This window comes from Crinia signifera, chromosome 6 (assembly GCF_055691185.1).
Source record: "Crinia signifera chromosome 6, ASM5569118v1, whole genome shotgun sequence".
NCBI classification, from domain to species: domain Eukaryota; kingdom Metazoa; phylum Chordata; class Amphibia; order Anura; family Myobatrachidae; genus Crinia; species Crinia signifera.
Window position 1 is genome coordinate 72,761,621 of NC_139222.1, and position 20,957 is coordinate 72,782,577.

At 45.0% G+C, this 20,957-nt stretch overlaps 1 protein-coding gene across 1 annotated transcript in view; it reads left to right on the forward strand.

Annotated features, from left to right (window-relative positions):
* Positions 1-4,962: 4,962 nt before the first annotated feature.
* SGPL1 (sphingosine-1-phosphate lyase 1) overlaps positions 4,963-20,957 on the forward strand; it is a 44,114-nt gene continuing 28,119 nt past the window's right edge. The window contains exons 1-2 of the mRNA XM_083146294.1: positions 4,963-5,181; positions 20,645-20,810. Coding sequence (XP_083002420.1) covers positions 5,170-5,181; positions 20,645-20,810 — 178 coding nt within the window. The 5' untranslated portion in view covers positions 4,963-5,169. The remainder of the gene's footprint in view (positions 5,182-20,644; positions 20,811-20,957) is intronic.

The following is a 20,957-nucleotide window of genomic DNA, read 5'->3' on the forward strand; positions in this document are numbered from 1 at the left end:
AATCAGAAAACTTGTTCCTTCTATGCATGGGCAGGCTGGCTCAGACAGACTGCATTCAGTAATGCAGCTGCAGCCAGGCTCCCACACTGCTCCGCCTCCACAGTCCACCCACATCTTGGTCCGTATTCTAGTTCACTGTTAGAGGCAAATTCCTTCTTAGCTGGACAAAACCATGTGCACTGCAGGGGGGGGGGGGGGGGGGGGGGGGCAGATGTAACATGTGCAGAGAGATTTAGCTTTGGGTGAGTTCTTTTGTTTTTGTGCAGGGAATATACTGACTGCTTTATTTTTACACTGCAATATATATATCTCACTTTGAAGAAAAACCCCACCCAAATCTAATTCTGTCTGCACATGTTACATGTGCCCCACCGGCAGTGCACATGGGGCCTTATTCTAGTTCACTCTTTCTGACAAAATTCTTCTTAGATGGACAAAACCATGTGCACTACAGGGGGGCAGATGTAAAATGTGCAGAGAGAATTAGCTTTGGGTGAGTTCTTTTGTTTTTGTGCAGGGAATATACTAACTGCTTTATTTTTACACTGCAATATATATCTCACTTTGAAGAAAAACCCCACCCAAATCTAATTCTCTCTGCACAAGTTACATCTGCCCCACCTGCAGTGCACATGGTTTTGTCCATCTAAGAAGGATTTTGTCAGAAAGAGTGAACTAGAATAAGGCCCATGGTTTTGTCCAGCTAAGAAGGAATTTGCCTCTAAGAGTGAACTAGAATAAGGCCCGTTGTTACACAGTCACTCATACAGTGTGAGACATGAATGACTTGCTGGGTTGCCGCTGATGAGAGGACAGATTATGAGAGGAAGAGTCAAGTTTGACTCATGCTGTCTACCAAGCTCTCATTGGCGGCAAGAGAGAAGAGAGCTGCCCCACCTCTGGCAGCCCATCTAACTTTGAAATGCTGTGTCGCCAGTGCCACTGATCAAGTATGAGGAGGCTCAACTGTGCTTCCTGGTCAGTGATGGGTGGGCAGAGCTAAAGTTATGATTGATATGGCACCTCCCGCCTCATTTAGTCCCTCTGCTGGTGGAAAAGATTATGTCATCGTGTATCTGCATTCAGTTAAGTATGAAGATTACCCACACGGACCGTCACTGAGGGAAGGGACAGCATGGTCGGAAGGGAAGAGGCTGCTATTACCTGATTTAATTGAATTAATGGAATGCATAAAAATATCACATAAAATACAACACAACACACCAAGGCATTGCATTGCTCACCTAGGTACTGATATATTTATATTATATAAATTGTTTGTTGTTTTTTTTTGTTTAGAAAGTTGAATTTAGTTGCCTTAACAACTTGCCAGCCAGGACTGGAGAGGAGAGAGCATATGGGCAATGTGAATGGAGCTGTGTGTAGCATGGAGCTGTCTGTCACAGAGAGCTCATTGAGCATGTGTGTGTAAAGGTGCATGCACACTGGGCGATATAATAAATGATATCGCTTATTTGGTCCTTCTTTATTTATTATTATTATTTATTAACAGTTTCTTATATAGCGCATACCAGGGCTATTTTTCAGCAGGCTCCAGCAGGAACTGTGGCCCTTATTCAAGTTCACTCTGACAAAATATTTCTTAGATGGACAAAACCATGTGCACTGCAGGTGAGGCAGGTGTAAAACCCCACCCAAATCTAATTATCTCTGCACAAGTAACACCTGCCTCACCTGCAGTGCACATGGTTTTGTCCATCTATGCATCATATGCATATCACGGGGGCGATTTTGTGTAATATCGAGGGAAATATGGTCGCTAAGCGACCATATTGCCCGCGATGGGAGTGTGCACCGGCGATATATCGCCGGGTGCGTGCTCCCGTTTTTACCCCTGCAGTGATCGCTGGTCGCAGGAACATGGTCCTGCGACCAGCTGATTACCACTGCCGGGCTCCCCCCGGCAGTTTCTTTTTCATCAGCGACTATCTCTGGTCGCTGATGAAAAGGAGAAACTGAGCAATATATTGCTCAGCTATATATGGCTGAGCAATATATCTCCCCCGTGTGTACGGGGCTTAAGAAATATTTTGTCAGAAAGAGTGAACTAGAATAAGGGCCACAGTTCCTGCTGGAGCCTGCTGAAAAATAGCCCTGGCGCATACATATTCTGCAGCGCTTTACAGAGAATATTTGAACATTCACATCAGTCCCTGCCCCAGTGGAGCTTACCATCTATATTCCCTACCACATGTACATGCACACACACAGACGTTGTAGGGTTAATTTTTTGAGAGCCAATTAGCCTACCAGTATATTTTTGGATTGTGGAAGGAAACCCACACAAGCATGGGGAGAATATACAAACTCTGCACAGTTAGAGCTATGGTGGGGATTGAACCCATGATCTCAGTGCTGTGAGGCAGTAATGCTAACCATTACACCGTCCATGCTGCCCTTCTGAGCTATATCGTTGTGCCCGATGAATGATGGATGCACAATGTTAACATCATGACCCCCCCCCCCCCTCTGCTGGGTGGCTGTAGAGGGGTGATTTCCACCACCTCCTGAGGACCACCACCTCCCAAGCACTGCTCGGACTGTACCATTCGGAGAGAGGGGGGGCCACTCTTATGCCATTCGTGTCACTCGGCTCACACAGCCCAGCCTCTCCGTGCGGGGAATGACAATCAGCAGTGGGCACCCGGGGCATCGAACAGCGTAGGTGCAACCTATCCGGGCCACCCTCCTGTGCTGTCTGCCCAGTGGTGTGTCCCACATTCCTATGTCAAATGCGTGTGTGGGAGCAGAGAGTGTAAATCTTGGCCAAGGAGCTAGCATTCACCTGTCCTGTGTTATTATTGCCCCCTGTCAGGGGTATCCAACTGCTGACCTGTACTTGTCCTGTGTGATTATTGCATACCCATGTTTTTTAACAGTCTGTACCGGCTAAAACGAACTGTACCCATTGTACTGATTTTCTGACTGACTGACAAAACTCTGGGAGATGTAGTTCATAACATCGCCGACTGCTCCCCAGGGACTTGGGAGAGCAGCCGGCCAGGACTACATCTCCCAGTGTGCACGGCGGTGGGACGTGGCAGGCCTGCCTCCCCCTGCTCAGAGAGGGACTCCTTTTGAGGGACGTCACGGCTGTGGGGAGCCAGTGACTGAATTTTGTAGTTCTCTCTCCTCCCCTCCGCCACAGCACGCTGCCGGGATCACAGAGCGGGCGGCCCAGTGGCGTAACTATAAATTTTGCTCCCCCCTACCCAAAAAATGGTGGCGCCCCACCGGACTCCTCTCCAGCGTGTTTCCCCAGTGACATGATGACGTCACACGCATAACTGAGAAGCTGAAGCAGGATAGAAGACGAGAAACCAGCAGACACTGCTGCTTCCCTTGGCTCCGACGCATCCCAGGCCGCCCTAGCATGTCCATCCACACGCCCATCCTGTACACAGTAGCCAATAGCCGGCTCTGTGTACAGTCAATTGAATCAGTGGTGGGATTTGTCATCCCTGCAATGGCCCCACCTGCGCTGTGTCTGACTAGCCTCCGGTGCTGAGCCAGTGTACAGCGACAGGCAGCAGCCTGTCAGTGCGACAAGCGGGTGCCGGCACCCACACAGACCCCACTGTGGCTTGCTCCCCCAAGCGGCAGCTGGGGCTGCCTTACAATAGTTACGCCACTGGGGCGGCCTGACGTCACCAGTGTGCGGCCTGATCTGCCGTAGCATGGAGAACAAGCAGCGGGGACTAATGGCGCCTGGCCAGACTCTACACAGCCGACAGGACTGTTCCAGGTAGGGACAGCAAGCACGGGATTTATTTTTAAAGGTGATGTGTAATGTAAAGTAAAAGTGTCACGACCACGCCCCTTTAAAAATGGCCACGCCTCTATTTATGGTTACACCCCCATGCCTGTACTGATTTTTTTTGGTTGGAATTGTTGGAGGGTATGTTATTGTCCCATGTCAGGGGTAACTGGATGCTGCCCTGTACCTGTCCTGTGTGATTATTAAAGGAACCAGGGTGGACACAGATAGGCATGTGGTGGGAAGCAACCAGGGGAGACACAGAGAGGCGTGTGGTGGAAAGTGACATGCAGAAAGACAGGGGTAGATTTATTAAGCTCGGTGAAGTGATAAACTGTCCGGTTTTTATTACCGGCCAATCAGCTCTTACCTGTCATTTTTCAAACCCAGCCTGTAGCTTCACAGGTAGGAGCTGATTGGATGGTGATAAAAACCAGATAGTTTGGGGCACATTTATCAAGATCGCATTTACAATGTAATCTGGGCAGAATATTACCGCCCAGGATCGCATTGTAAAATGCGATCATTTCGCCCCAATGTATCACCTGCTGTGCGCAGGGACAGGGCTCCGAAAGGAGCCCTTCCCTGCGAAGCCCTGACCCAGAAAGCCGGGGGGTCTGCGCATGCGCGGTTAAGTTAAGAAACCATAAATAAATAAATAAGTGGCATTACGGTGTGGGACGTATAGTGTAAGTGGCATTACGGCGTGTGACGTATAGTGCAAGTGGCATTACAGTGGGTGGCGTAATGTGTAAGGGGCATTATGAGGGGGTGCCTAAAATGATTTTTGCTTGGGTGCGCATAATTTATAGTTACGCCACTGGGTCATATTATACGATAGTCGACATCCATCAACATTTTAAATGCTGACATAACAGGTTGTAATATGCTAAAGTCTTGACAGGATAAGTGCAACCGACAGGGACATCCTGCTAACATACATCACAAATTGTAATTTTTTAGGACCTTCAGTAAATCTTTCCTTCAGGCTGGCACATCTCTGCTCTCACCTCTCTTGCGTCTCCCTGCATTGGGCACTAGGTGTCGCTGCTGCCGGGGAGCCGTTACTTCCTATAGCGCTGCGCCGTTGCTATGCGCCCTGGCGTCGTCTCCAAGGAAAGCGGTGGCTGCGGCGGGGACATTTCCGGCCGGGCCGGTTACCTCTGCGGGTGGGGAGGCGGGGCGGGGACATGGGCAGCTGGAGGAGGGGCGCTAGGAGCCGGGCGACAATGACTGAGCAGCACTGCTTTACATTAGGGGAGGAGGAAGAGAGACTGTCGGCCGCCTGTAGCCTGGGATAAGAGGACACGGGCGCCCTGTCACTGCTGCCCCGATATACTGTACACACAGGGGCGCACTGTACACTGCCGGCTGTGTGACTGGCTCTCAACATGGACATACAGGTGAGGGTGATCCGGCCCATCTCCAGCAATGTGCTCTCATGGGTGCTTCAGGGGTCTAACAATAGCTACTGGCACTGTGCTGCTAGTTTTACAGGACATTCTGTGACTTGTAGTCCCCCCCCCCCCCCCCCCCCCCCCCCAGAAGCTGATACTTGTGATAAATAAAAAATAAAAACTACATATTTGACACATTAAAAACAATAAGTCTTCCATGGCATTATATGACTTGTAGTCCCATCAGCAGCTGATCATTGCTACTTATTGTTCTTAAATGTGTCAAATAATTAGATTTTATAAAGTATTGGGTAAATCCTGTAACTTTTCTTTGTTACGGATGTTTTGTAGAGCTCAAAACAATAATAGGGAAATGGCACAGCAGCAGTGTGCAGTTATGTTTGTGTTCTATTATTGTTATTATTGTTACAACTATAGACTTATGTAAAACTGTTGGTGAGTAATGTAACCCTTCCCAGGTGAGTAATGTCTTGTGATCATTCCTCAGCTCAGACCAATATTATTTTATCTATTATGGATTTGACTTTAGGATGTATGTTTCTCATCATTGCTTATGGTTTCGGCAATTCTTCCCATGACTGTGTTCTGCTTAGCTCGCTTCTTCTGTGCTGGATCCATCCTTTGTGTTAAGGCATTATTGTGTATATACAGTTACCAAACACGTTTTTCTACCAGGCTTCTATTCTCTTGGGAAAAACAGGTTTGGCAATCAGATTGTTGCTTCATTTGCCCAACGTTTAATTGGGAACAATTGCAATTTGCTACCAATTAAGTTTCGTCATTTAATTCCGAGCGCTAGCTCGCAGTATTTTTTGCGGCATATTTTTCTCCTATTCCGTAAACGGATGCACCCTATATCCATCACCCCCATGTCCTGATTCATTCTCTGCTCAGGAACTGTTTACACTATTAACTGTAAAATGAATGAAGTCATAAACCAGGTGCCTTCCAGCTGTCTGTGGGGACATGGCATGCTAGCACATTCTTTGTAGTAATCTTGGCCCTTATTCTGGTTGGTGCGGCCGGAGCCGCACACGGTGCTCCGGCCGCACAAACCAATCCCCGCCCACGAGACGGATCGCCACGGCCGTCCGTACACGGACGGCTGGCGATCCGCATAAAAATGGTGGGGCGTACGCCTCCACCATGGTGGGAGCTGCCCCCTGCATTCGATGGTCGTCGACCATCGAAGGCAGGGCCGCACGCCACAGCAGCTCCCGCAAGCTGAGACCACACGGACAATCGTCCGTGTGATAGCTTGTATGGGGGCTGAGAGCTGACATCCGGCGACGTCAGCTTTCCGCCCCCATCAGTGGCGTCATACCCTGATTAGCATGCATACGCCCCGCGTTTGCATGGGAACGCCCATGAAACGCGGGGCGTATACATAGGGAAATGAGGGTATGAAGCCCCTCACGCCCCTATACGCCCCCTTTGCGGCGGACGAAATACGTCTGCGGCGAATGGGGCTGCACATGCGCAGATTGACCTCTGCGCATGTGCAGACTAAAAACATCGGCGGTACGGCCGCACGCGGGCCGTACCGTCCGATTCAGAATAAGGGCCCTTGTGCTCTTCAGTGGTGTTGGGATATCTATCTATCCCTGACAAAAGTTTACTGGTTATACCAGTAAAGGTCTGTGGCAAAGCTATATAGTGATTCTGGTTTAAATGGCAGTGTGCATAATCAATACCTAATGGAGAAAAGGTTTATAGCTTAAACATTTGTTTAAAAATAGGTAGTGTTGATATACAACTTACCATATAGTTGTCTTAACCCAAGAAGTACAAGCACTTAAAAATGTTTTCAGGATTTTCCACATACACCTTGTTATATAATTCTGTAAAATTATTTTGAAAGCAGAAAATTAATTAAATACTAAGGTCCATAGGACTTAAGACTCATGGGAAGTTACACAGTCCTTCCTAAAGCCCTGTACACATAATACATTGCTGAGCAATATATTGCTCAGTGTCTCCTTTTCATCAGCGACCAGAGATGGTCGCTGATGAGAAGGAACCTCTGCCGGCGGTGCCACAGAGGTAATCAGCTGGTCGCAGGAGCAAGCTCCTGCGACCAGCGATTAGAACAGGGCTGAAAACGGGAGCGCGCACCCAGCGTTTTATCGCCGGGGCACACTCCCATCACTGGCAATATGGTCGCCTGCGACCATATTTCCAGCGATTTCAGCCCCTATCGCCCCCGTGTGTACACGGCTTAACACATATAAAACAGTAAAAAATATCTATCTGCAACTTCCATGAAGAATTTTCCCCCCCAAAAAACCTAAAACCATATCTATGAAACAAATAAAAATCAGGCATTCACCTCACTCATACTCCCTTCACACCACAATCTTTTTTTACCATGCAATATGATGTGCGCAGAAGCGCGCATCGCAAGCCCAAAACGCACCATATGTGGGCACATTCACCCCGGGCCCATCTTCCTTTTTTTTTTTTTTAACAAAGTTGATTAAATATATCAGACTATGGAGTTTATTTACTAAGATGGGAGTTCTATTGAAGATGGGATGTTGCCCAAAGCAACCAATCAGAATCTGCTTCTTATTTATTTAAAACCTTATAGAATAGAATAGGTAGAAGGGTATCCGGTCCCTGGGTCGACAATGTCTAAGTCAACAGTCACTAAACACCTAAAACTGGTCGGCATACCTTATTGTCTACATTGACAGAATGTTGACACAAGCTTAAGGTTGACATAGAAATGGTTGGCACTCAAAAGGTCGAAATGGGTTTTTCATGTTTTTTTTTTTGTTTAGACTTGGTTCATACTTTACAATCCAAGTGGGCACAGAATGAGAATATAATAGTGTACCAAGTGAAGCCCGGCAAGCACAGCGGTACACAGTCACCGCAAGACCGGAGGTGACTTAAGTGGTGTACACACGGTGAGATTTTGACTAGATAGTCAAAATCTCCTAGATGGTTAGCTAAAATGCGCCAGTTTTTCTCCTGCTTAGTCCATATTGTCTAGCAGAGATTGCGTAGCATAGATTGACTGTGCAGGCAAGGCAATTTTGACTAGCTCATAGACTATCATTACTTGGACAAAATCGCATATTAAAGGGGCATACGCACATAGAGATGTAAGTGATTTGGGGTAGGGATTTCCCTGTGTCCAGATTGCCCATGGATTGCCACATACAGTGATTTGTGCTGAGCGATTTTTGCTAAGCAATTTTGCTTATGCAAGTAAAAAGGGCAGTGTAGTGGTTCAGAATGAGAGATCTCTGCTCATTCTGTACACACAGAGAAATTTGCAGTCACTAGATTTTGACTGCCTTCATTGACTTTTCTTGAGTAGATCATAGACTTAGACAAAATCGCTAAAGGTTCATACACACTGGGCGACTGTGCCCAGCACGTATGGACAGCGATGATGCGCGGGGAAAGCCGCTCAGTGCATACACACTGAGCGGCTTTCCCCCTGCCCGGCGCCGACTGAGGGGGAGGGTGGCGTTGCATAGCGAAACGCTATGCAAAGCCATCCTGAAAGCCGCTCATCTGCTGGTATTCTGAGCAGATGAACAGCTTTCCCAGCGATGTTACGGGAGTGCGCAGCAGCGCTCATCGCCTGGGCATACACACTGGGCGGCTTTGAACTGAAAGCCGCTCAAACCTGCTGTTTTGAGCAACTTTCAGCTCAAAGTCGCCCAGTGTGTATGGGCCTTTAGTCAAAATCTCTCTCTCTCTCGAAATTGCTAGGTAAAAATTGGCCATTAGCCAATATTTCACCTTGTGTACAGGGCCTTTAGTTTGCAGGCGATAGCGATGTGTGGGACCACACATCTAGTCAACATTGCTTAGTCAAAATTGGTCATTAGCAAATATCTCACCGTGTGTACGGGGCTTTAAGGAAAGATGCTGGTTTGTGCATCCTTCCTATCTCTTTAAAGAAGAAATTTGAGGTAAACTGAGCAACAATGTAACCACTTACAGTATATGGATATAAGTGCAGGTTTTAAAAAAGTGAGAGTGAGTCAGATTCTATCTTCTAAAAGGTGCTAGATAAAGTCTAAGTCAAATTTGATTAGTTGCCACTGTCAACATCTCCACTTGTACCTGTACCTTCCAAAGCCCATGCAATTTCTCTTTGCTGCCTGGGGTGTCACAGTCTGTTTTGCTTCTAGCAAAGTCTGGTTGGTATCAACGCTGAGTGTGCTAGAAGCAACACCATAAAGAGCGACACCATCAGGAAGGAAAGGGAACTGCATGAGTTTTTTTAAAAAGTGCAAGGTCCTAAAATGAACACCACAGTTAGATGACATTGCAAACGATATTTCTGTTGAACTGGCTGTTCTCCCTGACAAAAGATATAGTGCATACACATTAAACAATAATGTAAATGATAGCATTCAGTGGCCACATCCAGGACTCAAAGGTTATTTTACTTGTGCAAGGTTTCTAAAAGTCAAGTATGAGGTAGAGTTCAGTACAGCCGAGATAAAAGCACATTTCAAAGTTGCTTCTGCACCACCTTCAGCGGTATAAGTGCTGATAAAATGGGGATATCTATTCTATATCTGAACCTTAAACTTTGATCCATCTACTCTATGGACTAGTGTGCTGCTATCATGATTGGCAATGTCCATTAGTTTGTTGTGTAAAAACATTTGTGGAACCTTAGACTGTTTAGTAGAACATGTAAGTTCTGTGTTGGAAGCAAAGCGTGCTAACATAGGTGCAGGGCAGCCATTGGGAGGGGATCGGGGGTGGGGGCGTGCTGTGGGAACTCAAGTCCCGGGCCCAGATAGTCCTAAACAAAGTTCACATTTCCCTTGAAGCAATGTAGATGTAGAGGACCCTGCCTATTTTGTCAATGCAGTGCTCAACAATTTCTGATGGCAGCCATGCATAGCCGGACCTATGTTTTGTATTCTTTATTTAACAGAATCTTTGCTCTGATCACTCTCTTTTTTTTTTTTAATGCTACGTTGTTTATTACATAACCATCCGCAATAGGACTTCCTCTCTTATTGTTACTGCCAAAGAAATATACACACAGACACGTTTGTAGCCTTCACCTTCCCCAGATGAAAGCTGGATTTTTCAAATGCACAAACCTTTTGTCTTTGTTTTGAGTTAAATAAAAATAGTTCTAAAATCAGGAAAGTGTTTTGTATTTTAAGCTGCAAAACTATTAGCCATACACACTGGGCGACTTTGAGTTGAAAGCCGCTCAAAACAGCAAGTCGTCCAGTGTGTATGGCCCAGCGATGAGCAGCGAGCGCCTGCTCATCTGATTAGATTAGATACAACTTTATTGTCATTATCCTAATTTAGGACCACAAAATTCAATTTAGCATCTATCCGTATACATCCATATTATAAAAAAAACAGAAGTCCATACAGTTTACAATTATACAATGAATACTAAAAACCCATTAACCCCCCACCCAAGCTACATTCCCTATTTAATTTAACAATAGCCCTTGGAAAAAAGCTATTCTTCATCCTAGACGTCCTATTCCGTAGGCACCTAAACCGCCTACCTGACGGTAATAGCACAAATAATCAGTTTGCCGGATGAGTTATGTCTTTTAAAATATTGTGTGCTCTTCGTAAGCAGCGTTTACTCTGAATCTCCTCAGCAGACGGGAGTGTAGTGCCCATTATACGTTGGGCCGATTTAATCACCCTCTGTATAAGTTTCCTTTCTGCAGTGGTACAATTTCCATACCAAACAGAAATGCAGCTTGTCAAGATGCTCTCAACTGCACATCGGTAGAAATTTAACAGTATACGATGTGACAGTTGATGTTTTTTCAACATCCTAAGGAAAAAAAGGCGTTGATGAGCCTTTTTCACCAAGCATTTAATATTAATTGACCAGGTTAGGTCCTCAGAAATCTGAGTCCCCAAGAATTTGAAACTGGAAACACGTTCCACCCATGCTCCATTAATTTGTATTGGCATGATTGGGGTAGATTTTTCTTAAGAAAATCCACCACAATCTCTTTAGTCTTGCTAGCATTAAGGAAGAGATTATTTACTCCACACCAATCCACCAGATGCTGAATCTCATTCCTATATGCTATTTCATTATTATTATCAATTAGCCCAATCAATGTCGTATCGTCTGCAAATTTAATGATGGTGTTAGAATTGTAAACCGACTTGCAGTCAGATGTAAAGATAGAATAAAGAAACGGGCTCAATACACAGCCTTGCGGCACTCCAGTATTCAGACTAATCGATTCAGAGCTCACTGTACCTATCCTGACTACTTGAGGCCTATCGCTTAAGAAATCCCCTATCCAGTTACATAATGGACCGTTAATCCCTAGGTCCACCAGTTTTGAAACTAGTCTAGTTGGTAACACTGTATTAAACGCCGAACTGAAGTCGACAAACAACAGTCGGGCGTAGGTATTGTTCTCCAGATGTGAAAGCACAGTATGCATTAACAAAGAAACTGCATCATCAATACTTCTATTGCTACGGTATGCAAACTGGAATGGATCTAAAGACGGGGGGAGACCAGCCTTCAGATGTACTAACACCAACCGCTCAAAGCACTTCATGACTATCGGTGTAAGAGCCACTGGACGGTAATCATTCAAACTCATCGGCCTGGGATTTTTAGGCACCGGGATGATAGCAGTACTTTTTAAAGCAAGCAGGAACAGCCGACGCGGACAAGGACATATTAAAAATGTCTGTAAAAACCCCCGTCAGCTGTTCAGCACAAGCTCTCAGTACTCGTCCTGGTATGCCATCCGGTCCCGTCGACTTGTTCGCGTTGATTTGACCGAGCAAGTCGCTGAGCGGCTTTGAGGATGGCTTTGCATAGCTCTGAGCTATGCAAAGCCATCCGCCCCCGCTGTTGGTGCCGGACAGGGGGAAACCGGCTCAGTATGTATGCACTGAACGGCTTTCCCCCAGCGATGAAAACTATCATCGCTGTCCATACCCTCTGGGCAAAAGCGCTTCATTTGCTTATGTTTTTTTTTTTTTTAAGTTCTCATTCGTCTTTGAAACATTGGGGATGATACTCTGTGCATGGGCACAAACTGGGAGCCTTTTATACCCGTTTCACACAGAAATGTTAAATTCCCGGGATGAAGCAGTTCCTCCCGGGAATTTCATGAAATACACGGGTTCTTTTTCTGTGTGAAAGAGTCAATCTGGATCTTAATCTCCGGGTCTCCGACCCTGCAAATGACCAGGGTTGGGGACCCGGAGTTTGGGATCTGGGTTGACTTTTTAACACAGGTGAAAACCCTGTGTAATTGAGCAAATTACCGGATCTAAATTTTGGACCCGGAAATTTGCTCTCCTGTGTGAAGGGGTCTAACAGCACCCAGCCGAATAACCCGGCACTTCAAATGCCGGGTTATTTGGCTGCTGCTGTCTGAAAGTGGTATAACATACAGCTCATGCACATACAGTTTATAAGTATTGACACATTTTTGCATTACGTTTATGCAATACGTTCAATTCTAAATTGCGCAGAACTTATTATCTATCATTCTGTAAAACTTGGCATATGAGTCACGTACAATGAAAACTTGAAACACCTTGTCTTGTGGAAGTGTCATTGGCATATCTTAAAATATTTTCTTATCTATGTCTGACTCATCTCTTATGGTGCTGAAACTAATTATGATGTTTGAGGCAACTGGGTGTGTCCTCATTGGGCAGTGTGCCTTTCCGCTTGTGCTGCATGAGACCTCACATTAGCATAAAGGTCCATAAACATTGGACGTTTTTGCCCAGCGTGTATGGTGAGAGATGATGGGGAAAATTGCTGGGCTTAAAAACATTGCATACACACTGAGCGTTTTTTTTGCCAGTTTTAGCAATTTTTATATATTTTTCCTTTGTGGTGGACAACTTTCCATAGCAGGACGCTATGGAAAGCCCTTCCACTCCGCAACTCATATGCTGGTAATATTAGAAGATGAGCGGCCGGCCAGCAATGATGCAAAAGCGCTCACCATTCATTGCTTCAGTAAACTGAGCTTCTTTCAGCTCAAAGTCGCTCAATGTGTATGGGCCTTAAGTCAATAGATCAGGCCTTGGCGGGTGCTCATAAATACAGCCTTCTTGCTTGTGACTTAGCCAAGTTGTGCTTGATTCTTGGAAATAGTCTGCAGGTAATGTTTACTTATCGGCCTACGTTCGATTGGTGACTGAGTAAATTAGGGGCATACACACGTAGCAAATTAGTGTTGTTTTCTAAGCAATCTGTCTAGGTTGCTTAGAAAGTAAGCACTGATCGCTGCCGTGGTCATGTGGGGCTTTTAAAGTCCGGAAGCCAATCTTGAATAAGATTTGCCATTCGGGGAAGTAGTGAGTGGGTGTTACATTATTGGAACCGGGTTGGTTGATTAAAAGCCTGGCAGCTGCGTTTTGTCCCACATGTACAGTACGTGGTGCAATTCTGTTGCTGGGAGACCACAGTCAATGAAATGGAATTTGGTACTTGTTTAGTTTCACGCCGTGAAACTACACTGGGAGCAGGGTGGTGGGTGCTTTGTTTTATACTTGCCGTCCTCCAGTTGGCGATCCCCGCGGGCGACGGTCACTCCCCGGTAGCTGCTTTCAGTCCCCTTCCTCCGGCAGTCACCCCCTCCCCCCCGGCGCCAGCAATGTACTTAATTCAGCGTATTGCCGCTGGGGGGGCATCACATGGTTTCCCTGATTCCCCCCCCCCCCCCCCCCCCGGGGCACAACGCTAATTGCATACATTGTTCGCTGCCAGTGCCGGAGGAAGGGGTACAGAAAGCAGGCGCCGGGCAGTGACTGCCGGAGGAGGGGGACTGAACGCTGGCCATCGGTGGTCTTGATGGACGCGGTGGCCGGGCCGGGTAAGGGTAAGTATAAAGCACAACACACACACACACATTTCCCCCACTGCCTACGTCATACCCCCTCTATCCACATCATACCCCCAGTATCCACGTTGGCGTGGAGTTGTTTTTATAAAGTGTGGCTAGCACAGCGAGGCGAGCGGACGCGTATCCGTGTCCCCTTGCGAGGCTCGGTAGCTCGCTGCGCTCACCACACTTTATAAAATCAACTCCACGCCAACATGGATACTGGGGGTATGACATGGACAGTGGGGATATTAACAATTGTGTAGTTTCAGTGCTCCAGATGTACTTACGTAGGCAGCATAGTGCTGTATTGGTATTCTCAATACAGCACTACGTAACAGCCGCCGTGAAATTAACAAGTACCCAATTTTCTTAATAATCCTATTACAGTATTCCATATAAAGCATATTCCTCACATCATGCCCATATTTTCTGGTCGGGACTGTATTTCCTAATCTGTTTTGTCTCGTTGTTAAAGCTGTTCTGAGTGTGCTGGTGTTGTAGATAAGATGAATCTGACTCCAGCCATAGTGTTCTAACGTGGTATCATATGCCAACATTTGGCAGTTGGGTTACTTGTGGTTTTGTGCCAAAGATGATCATAGGTTCAGATTTATTTCCCAGTATGTTTACAACTGCTAGAACCATTTATTTTTCGATCACCTGTAGACCTATATAATAAAAATAAAAAAGTTTGCCAAATCAATTAAATCGCTACAATATAAATTAATACTTCAGGGCATTTAAAATATGACCTCGTTTTGGGAACATCTAGTCGTGCACTTTAGTCAAGAGGTCAAGAGAGTCCAGATAATTTATGGTGGTGCATACACACGGAAAGATTTTAGCCATGACCAATTTTTTTTTTTAAATATTAAATGTTTTATTGGTTATGAAAAAATGAACGTATTAATATACATACAGTGAGGAACGTGTGTAAACTTGATACACACAGAATCAGAAAACAAAGTGCAAGTATACAAAAATCAACGTCTGCATGTAGGGCGTATTTAGGTCAAACTTATCCTATAAACAATAAAAGTGGTATTGGACACAATAGAACAGAACAACACAGACACAGATTGAGGAGTAAAGGTAGGGGGACACAAAGATCACACACCAAGGACTGATATCATATTCAGTTAGTTGGAATCGCAAAGCTCAGGTGAAAGTAGAACGGACATGTCAATGGGGTCACTATAAATGGTAGAATGTCCCTGTCTCTCCCGATATTCACTCCATTTAAACCATTTTATATGAATTGAGGAGGGCGAGGAAGAGTATCTGCAGCCCGCTGTCTCAAACAGAAAGTGTTTGTGAGTGTTATTAATTATAGTTTGTATACTGGGTATGGAGTGTGATTTCCACAATTGTCCTAGGGCTGCCTTTGTAGAGATCAGAATGTTGCCCAGTAGGTAGCTATCACAGCCTAGAAGTGGATTTGGGGTGTGAAGCCATGACCAATTTTGACTAGGTGATATCCCTTGAACTCCTCGGAACTCAGAACCGTATAACATTGACTATATTTACTTGAGATTTTGACTATATTAGTTGATTTTTACTATAGCCTATTTTGACTATATTAGAACACTAGACTGTATACAATGTAGTCAAAATTAGCTTGACTGGTTTTTTTTTTCTTTCTTGCAATGGTGTTCCCATGATAGCGCGCATTGGCATCACAAGCTGTATGCACACTGTTACTGTTTCTTCCGATTTTGACTATATAGGGTAATTACATAAAAATGTCCTTTTCATGTAACATTTGTTACCGGTTTTCATGACAAGCTTTGCATAAAAATGAAAGCAGATCATGTACCACAGTGGCTCTCAACCTTAATCCTCAAATACACCTCAAATACCCCTAACAGTTGACATTTTTCAGGTCCCCACACAGAATCACAGGTGAAATAATTCGCTCCACCTGTGGATCTATTTTAAAATGTGTCAGTGAATAATGAGTACACCTGTACACCTGCAGGTTGACCTGGAAAACATGAACTGTTGGGGGTACTTGAGGACCGATGTTTAGAGCCACACAAACAACATTTACTTTGCACAAAATATTCAAAGCACATGCTTAAAAACATATATATATCACATGATCGGTTTAGTCAAAAATGTAACGTTTGTAACCATGGAATGACCCTTTAGTCAAAATCGGAATCTCAAATCGCACCGTGTGTATGTACCTTAATACTTGTATAAACTGGATACATTTACATCTCAATTGTTGTTACTTACATAGCTGCTTTTTTGTTATCTGAGAACCTTTTTAAAGCATATTTAATTGGAAAAAAAATAACTATGGGGTACCTTTTGCAACCCCATGCGCAGAGGCCTCCATTGTGGTATTACAACATACGAATTCCACCACTGAGTGTGTGTATATAGTAAAGAACCCTTTCCAACAGGGCCACTACCACTTTATGTGGAAATACTTACCCCTTACTCTCACCATCATGCAGAGCGTTTTTTATGAGGGTCCTGATCATACTTTCCTCAGCTGCACCCACTTCCCACTGCCAAAGTTATCACCCCAGAGTGACAAAGTTGTGCCTCTTGTGACCATTGCATGCGGCATTGATCACCTGATTAACTTATGGTTTGTACACACGGTGAGATTCCCTTGCTATTCAAATTAAGATTCGAGTGCTATACAATATTTGCTAACTGTACTTTTTACATACAATTCATACAATCTGCACTATATAGTCATTGCTGCCCTGTCTAACTGGCTTTCGATTTGTGCTGCCAGGGGAGCGCGCATTGGAATCACAAGGTAAAATACCTGTGCGATCTGCATGCGATTTTGACTATATACAGAAGGGGCAGGCCACTTCCTTGCTGGCGAATCACCAGAACGTCAGCGCTGGCGATCCGCCAGCGGCCTGCCTAACCATCCGACTGAGACGCGCGTGCGTCTCAATCTCCGTCGGCGGGGCGACGGGAACCCTGTCCATCTCCGCCTCAGGGAGACGGACAGGGTTAGGGGGGGTGCGGGCAGGCGGCGGGGACCCCGGGTTCCCGCCGACAAGCCGGCGGTGACCCGGGGGAGCGGCTGGAAGCGCCGTCGGAAGGGGACACGCGCGCCTCTCATTCGCGCGCGTCCCCTTCTCGCTATGCAGATGGCGCTGGCGGGGGATGGCGGCTGGCGTCGCCATCGCCATCCCCTGCCAAGATGGAACCTGCCCCATCTGTAGTCAAAATCTAATGTCAAATCTCACCGTGTGTGCACATCATTACTCATAACGGTTGCCTCGTTGCTGCAGCTGGGGCCAGTAAATCTGTGCTGGAAGACACAGACGCTGGCCTCTCTTTCATGCATCCATGTTGGGAAACATTTTCTGTCGCCAACTCCAAACAGCCGCAGCATGTTCTTCAAGCTACCTGTTAGTCAAGAATGCGATCTGCACAACTGTGGGGAAATAGGTGAGGACCTACGCTTTTAGTGCTTCTTACAAAGAGAAAGGTTCATTATTCAAACATTACTAATTATTGTAAAGCTACTTGCATTCAAATGGAGGGTTTTTCTTTGCATAATCTTGCCAACCAAGCCAACCCAAGGGCTCACGCTAGTGAGAGATAGCAAGTTAGTGCAATGTGAAATAGGTTACCGGGTAGCAACACGGCAATAAGAACCGGTAAAAAAGCAGAGTTCTTACCGGTTCATTGCCATGTTGCTGTGCAGTGTAAACTGGTCGAGCAACCCATTTCCCGTTCACACTATGGAGGCAGCAGAGGGGTGAAAGGTTGATAATAATATTATTATTATTATTATTATTATTATTATTATTATTTATTTATAGGCACCACAAGCGTTCTGCACGCCTAACAATACATATATGAGCAAAAATAATAATAATGAATTACAGCACAAGGCAATTTAGGAAAAACAAAACATGGTAAATAAAGACCGTTCCATCAGGGGACAGGACACTAAAGCAAATATTAGGGTGGTAAAAAATATGTTCTAAGAAAAGCACATGAGGAAAGAGATCCTTGCTGGTGTGAACTTACATTCTGAATAATCAAACGGTGGTTAAGACCCGTGCTTGCACAGAAAAAAGCCCATTGCATATGTACACAGACCATAGTGTACATAGAGGCCAGTATTCAATGAGAAAAATTCGCTGTGATTTCTGGAGAGTTTGTGCTTTTCACACGGTGGAGAGAGGTTTTTTTTCTCCAAAGGCGAGCCACCCTATTCAATGTGAAATATTCTCCGTCTTTCTAAGTGATTCTCGCCGTCTCTCTCCGTGTAGAAATTCTCCATCTTTTGATGGAGAGCAGGAATGTGAACTTTTAAACTAAAAGGGTGTTTTTTTTAATTTTGGTGTCAAAAAATCAGGTTTTTTTTTCTGTGAAGGGCCATGTTATTTTTATTCATGTGCCTATAGCACATGAATATATATTTAATTTAAAAAAAAAATATTTTTTTACAATTTTTTTTTTTTTTTTTACACAGTGCAGCCAGCAGGGGGCCGGAGCGCTCGAGCCGCTCATTAGATATTCATATATTCACTGCACCCGAAGCACGTTCGGGTACAGTGAATACTGGGTCCCCCGCTGGCTATAGGGGGGGCAGCCTGTGCTGCCTGGGTCCCGGGGAGCCCTGCTCCCCTCCCCATATCCCCTGCAGCAGCCAAGAGAGACTTTAATCTCTCTTGGCTGCTACGTCCCCCGGCTCCCTGACAGCTCCCTGCCGCGGACGCTCGTCCGCTGCAGGGGTTAAGACTCGCCGCGAGTGGCGGCGAGTCTTTAACACGTTGAATAGTGGGAGCAGGAGGCTCCGGAACACGGAGAGTGCATGGCGAGAGAAAAAATCTCTCGCCATGCACGGAGAACATTTCTCATTGAATACTGGCCATAGTAGTGGACATCTCTGAGTCAGGCCCTGTCTGCAATCTCTCATTTACCTATTGACTGTTGAATGAGAATGTATTTGTTCTGCCCAGTGGTGTCACTAGGGGGATGCGGCCCGCAACTGGGTGTCACCCTTCAGTAGGGTGACCCCACACCGAGCTGCACCCACACCCGCACTGTGGTCTGCACATCCATGGTGGCAAATCGCAACATAGGAGGAGAAGTACTGGTGACACCATGAGTCATTGCAATGGTTCACACCAACCATTGTGATGCCTCTGGTTCTGCCTATGCAGCATACTCTTTGCATTAGATATATTGAGGTATTGTTTGGGACTTTGCACAAGCAATATAATCTTAATTCTTATATCCAAAACTAGGAAGCTGCGTACATTAGTAATATCTTTGTTCCCTCTGAGTGACTGAGGAACCATTTGAGTGCTTTAGTAGCTGCTGCTATAGCTTTGTATTTTTGCTGTTGCTGGGAGGGACCATTTTCAGTAAGAGGTTTTGTCTTCCATGAATAAAGACTCTACACTGTGTGTATTAATTATTCAATGGCCTTTATTTAATGACCAGTGTAGATCATGACTCATTTTACAGTAGAATAAATTAGCAGTTTAAAAGATTATACCTTTTTTATGTTGTTTTAAAACAAAACAATATCTAAATCATCATTGATCTCAATAATTACAGATAAAATGGTCATCCCGATAATGTTGGCCTATAGCCTGTCAATATTTTAACAATGCATCATTATAACTGTGAAAATGAATGTCAACATTGTTATTATCAACCATTTGATTACATCCTGTTATATCTAGTATTTGGGAGTAATGAACTGTAAATCCTAAAAATACCACTGAATAAATCGGCACCTCTTTCGGTTCCCTCTTTCGGATAGGAGAAGACAGAAGGTAAAATTGATTAGCTGCCAGCTTGAGGTCACCTCAAGCTGGCAATCCAGGTTGGCAATCCACCTATTTGGCCCAAATTCTGCAACGATTTTGCCAGACACACGATTGGGCAAGATAAATTACTTGGTGTCTCTGCCTGATACGTAACACATTTTAGGAACATAACATACATGTAGTGAAATACTTCAAATGAGTTTAACAGAACAGATATCTGGATATGAAATAAAGTAAAATGGAAATAAAATTAGCTATGCAATGTGTTTTGTGATTGTAATCGCTGAAAATGTATATTGTAACTTTTATTCCAAATGTAGTAGTAATTTTTAAAGACCCATACACACTAGGCAACCCTGCCAATGCCAATATCCTACACCCTTGCCGGCTTCTGGGTGAGCAATGGCGGGGGAAGTGATGGACGTGGCCATTGCTAACGAGGATCTCCCTCGTCCGGAAATGCTGGGTCCCCCACAGGAATTGCCTGCTACCCTGCACTATCTTTGCTGGATCCCCCACATATGCTGTCCCCCGCAGTTGCTGCCCGGCACTAGGTTCTGCGTGCGCGCTGCCTGGGTCTCGACTGAGGTTCAATTTAAAAAGATGTTTTAAAAATAAGCGTGCAGGGGATTGCGTACACCCCTGAGCGTACACCCTGGAAGATAAAGTAAAAGTTATCTTTCAGAATGGTCTTTCTGGAAGATATCTTTTACTTTATATTCTGTTGTGTATGGGGCTTAAGAAACCTATGCATCTCTGCTATACAGTATGTTGCATTTGACATGAATTTGTTTGTTTCACACACAACCTTTTGTTCTTCTCCAGGCGACTTTATTGGATTATAAGGAAATTGCGCTAAAGTATTTTCTTGATGGCAGAAACTTTGTAAATGAGGCCTGCAAAGATCTTGAACCATGCCATCTCATCGCGCTGACATTTGCTTCCACACTGATATCTGTATGGGTATATGACTTTATATTTCAACAGGAAAGTAAGTATTTCTTTTTTATTTTACAGTAGTGCTTTTCATGTATTATATGAATATGCAGCACTTATATACCTGTGTGATCCCTGGGCAAATATATATTGGCATATCTGCGTCCTGTCGAATGCGGCTTGCGCCAAGCATCTTGTCAGT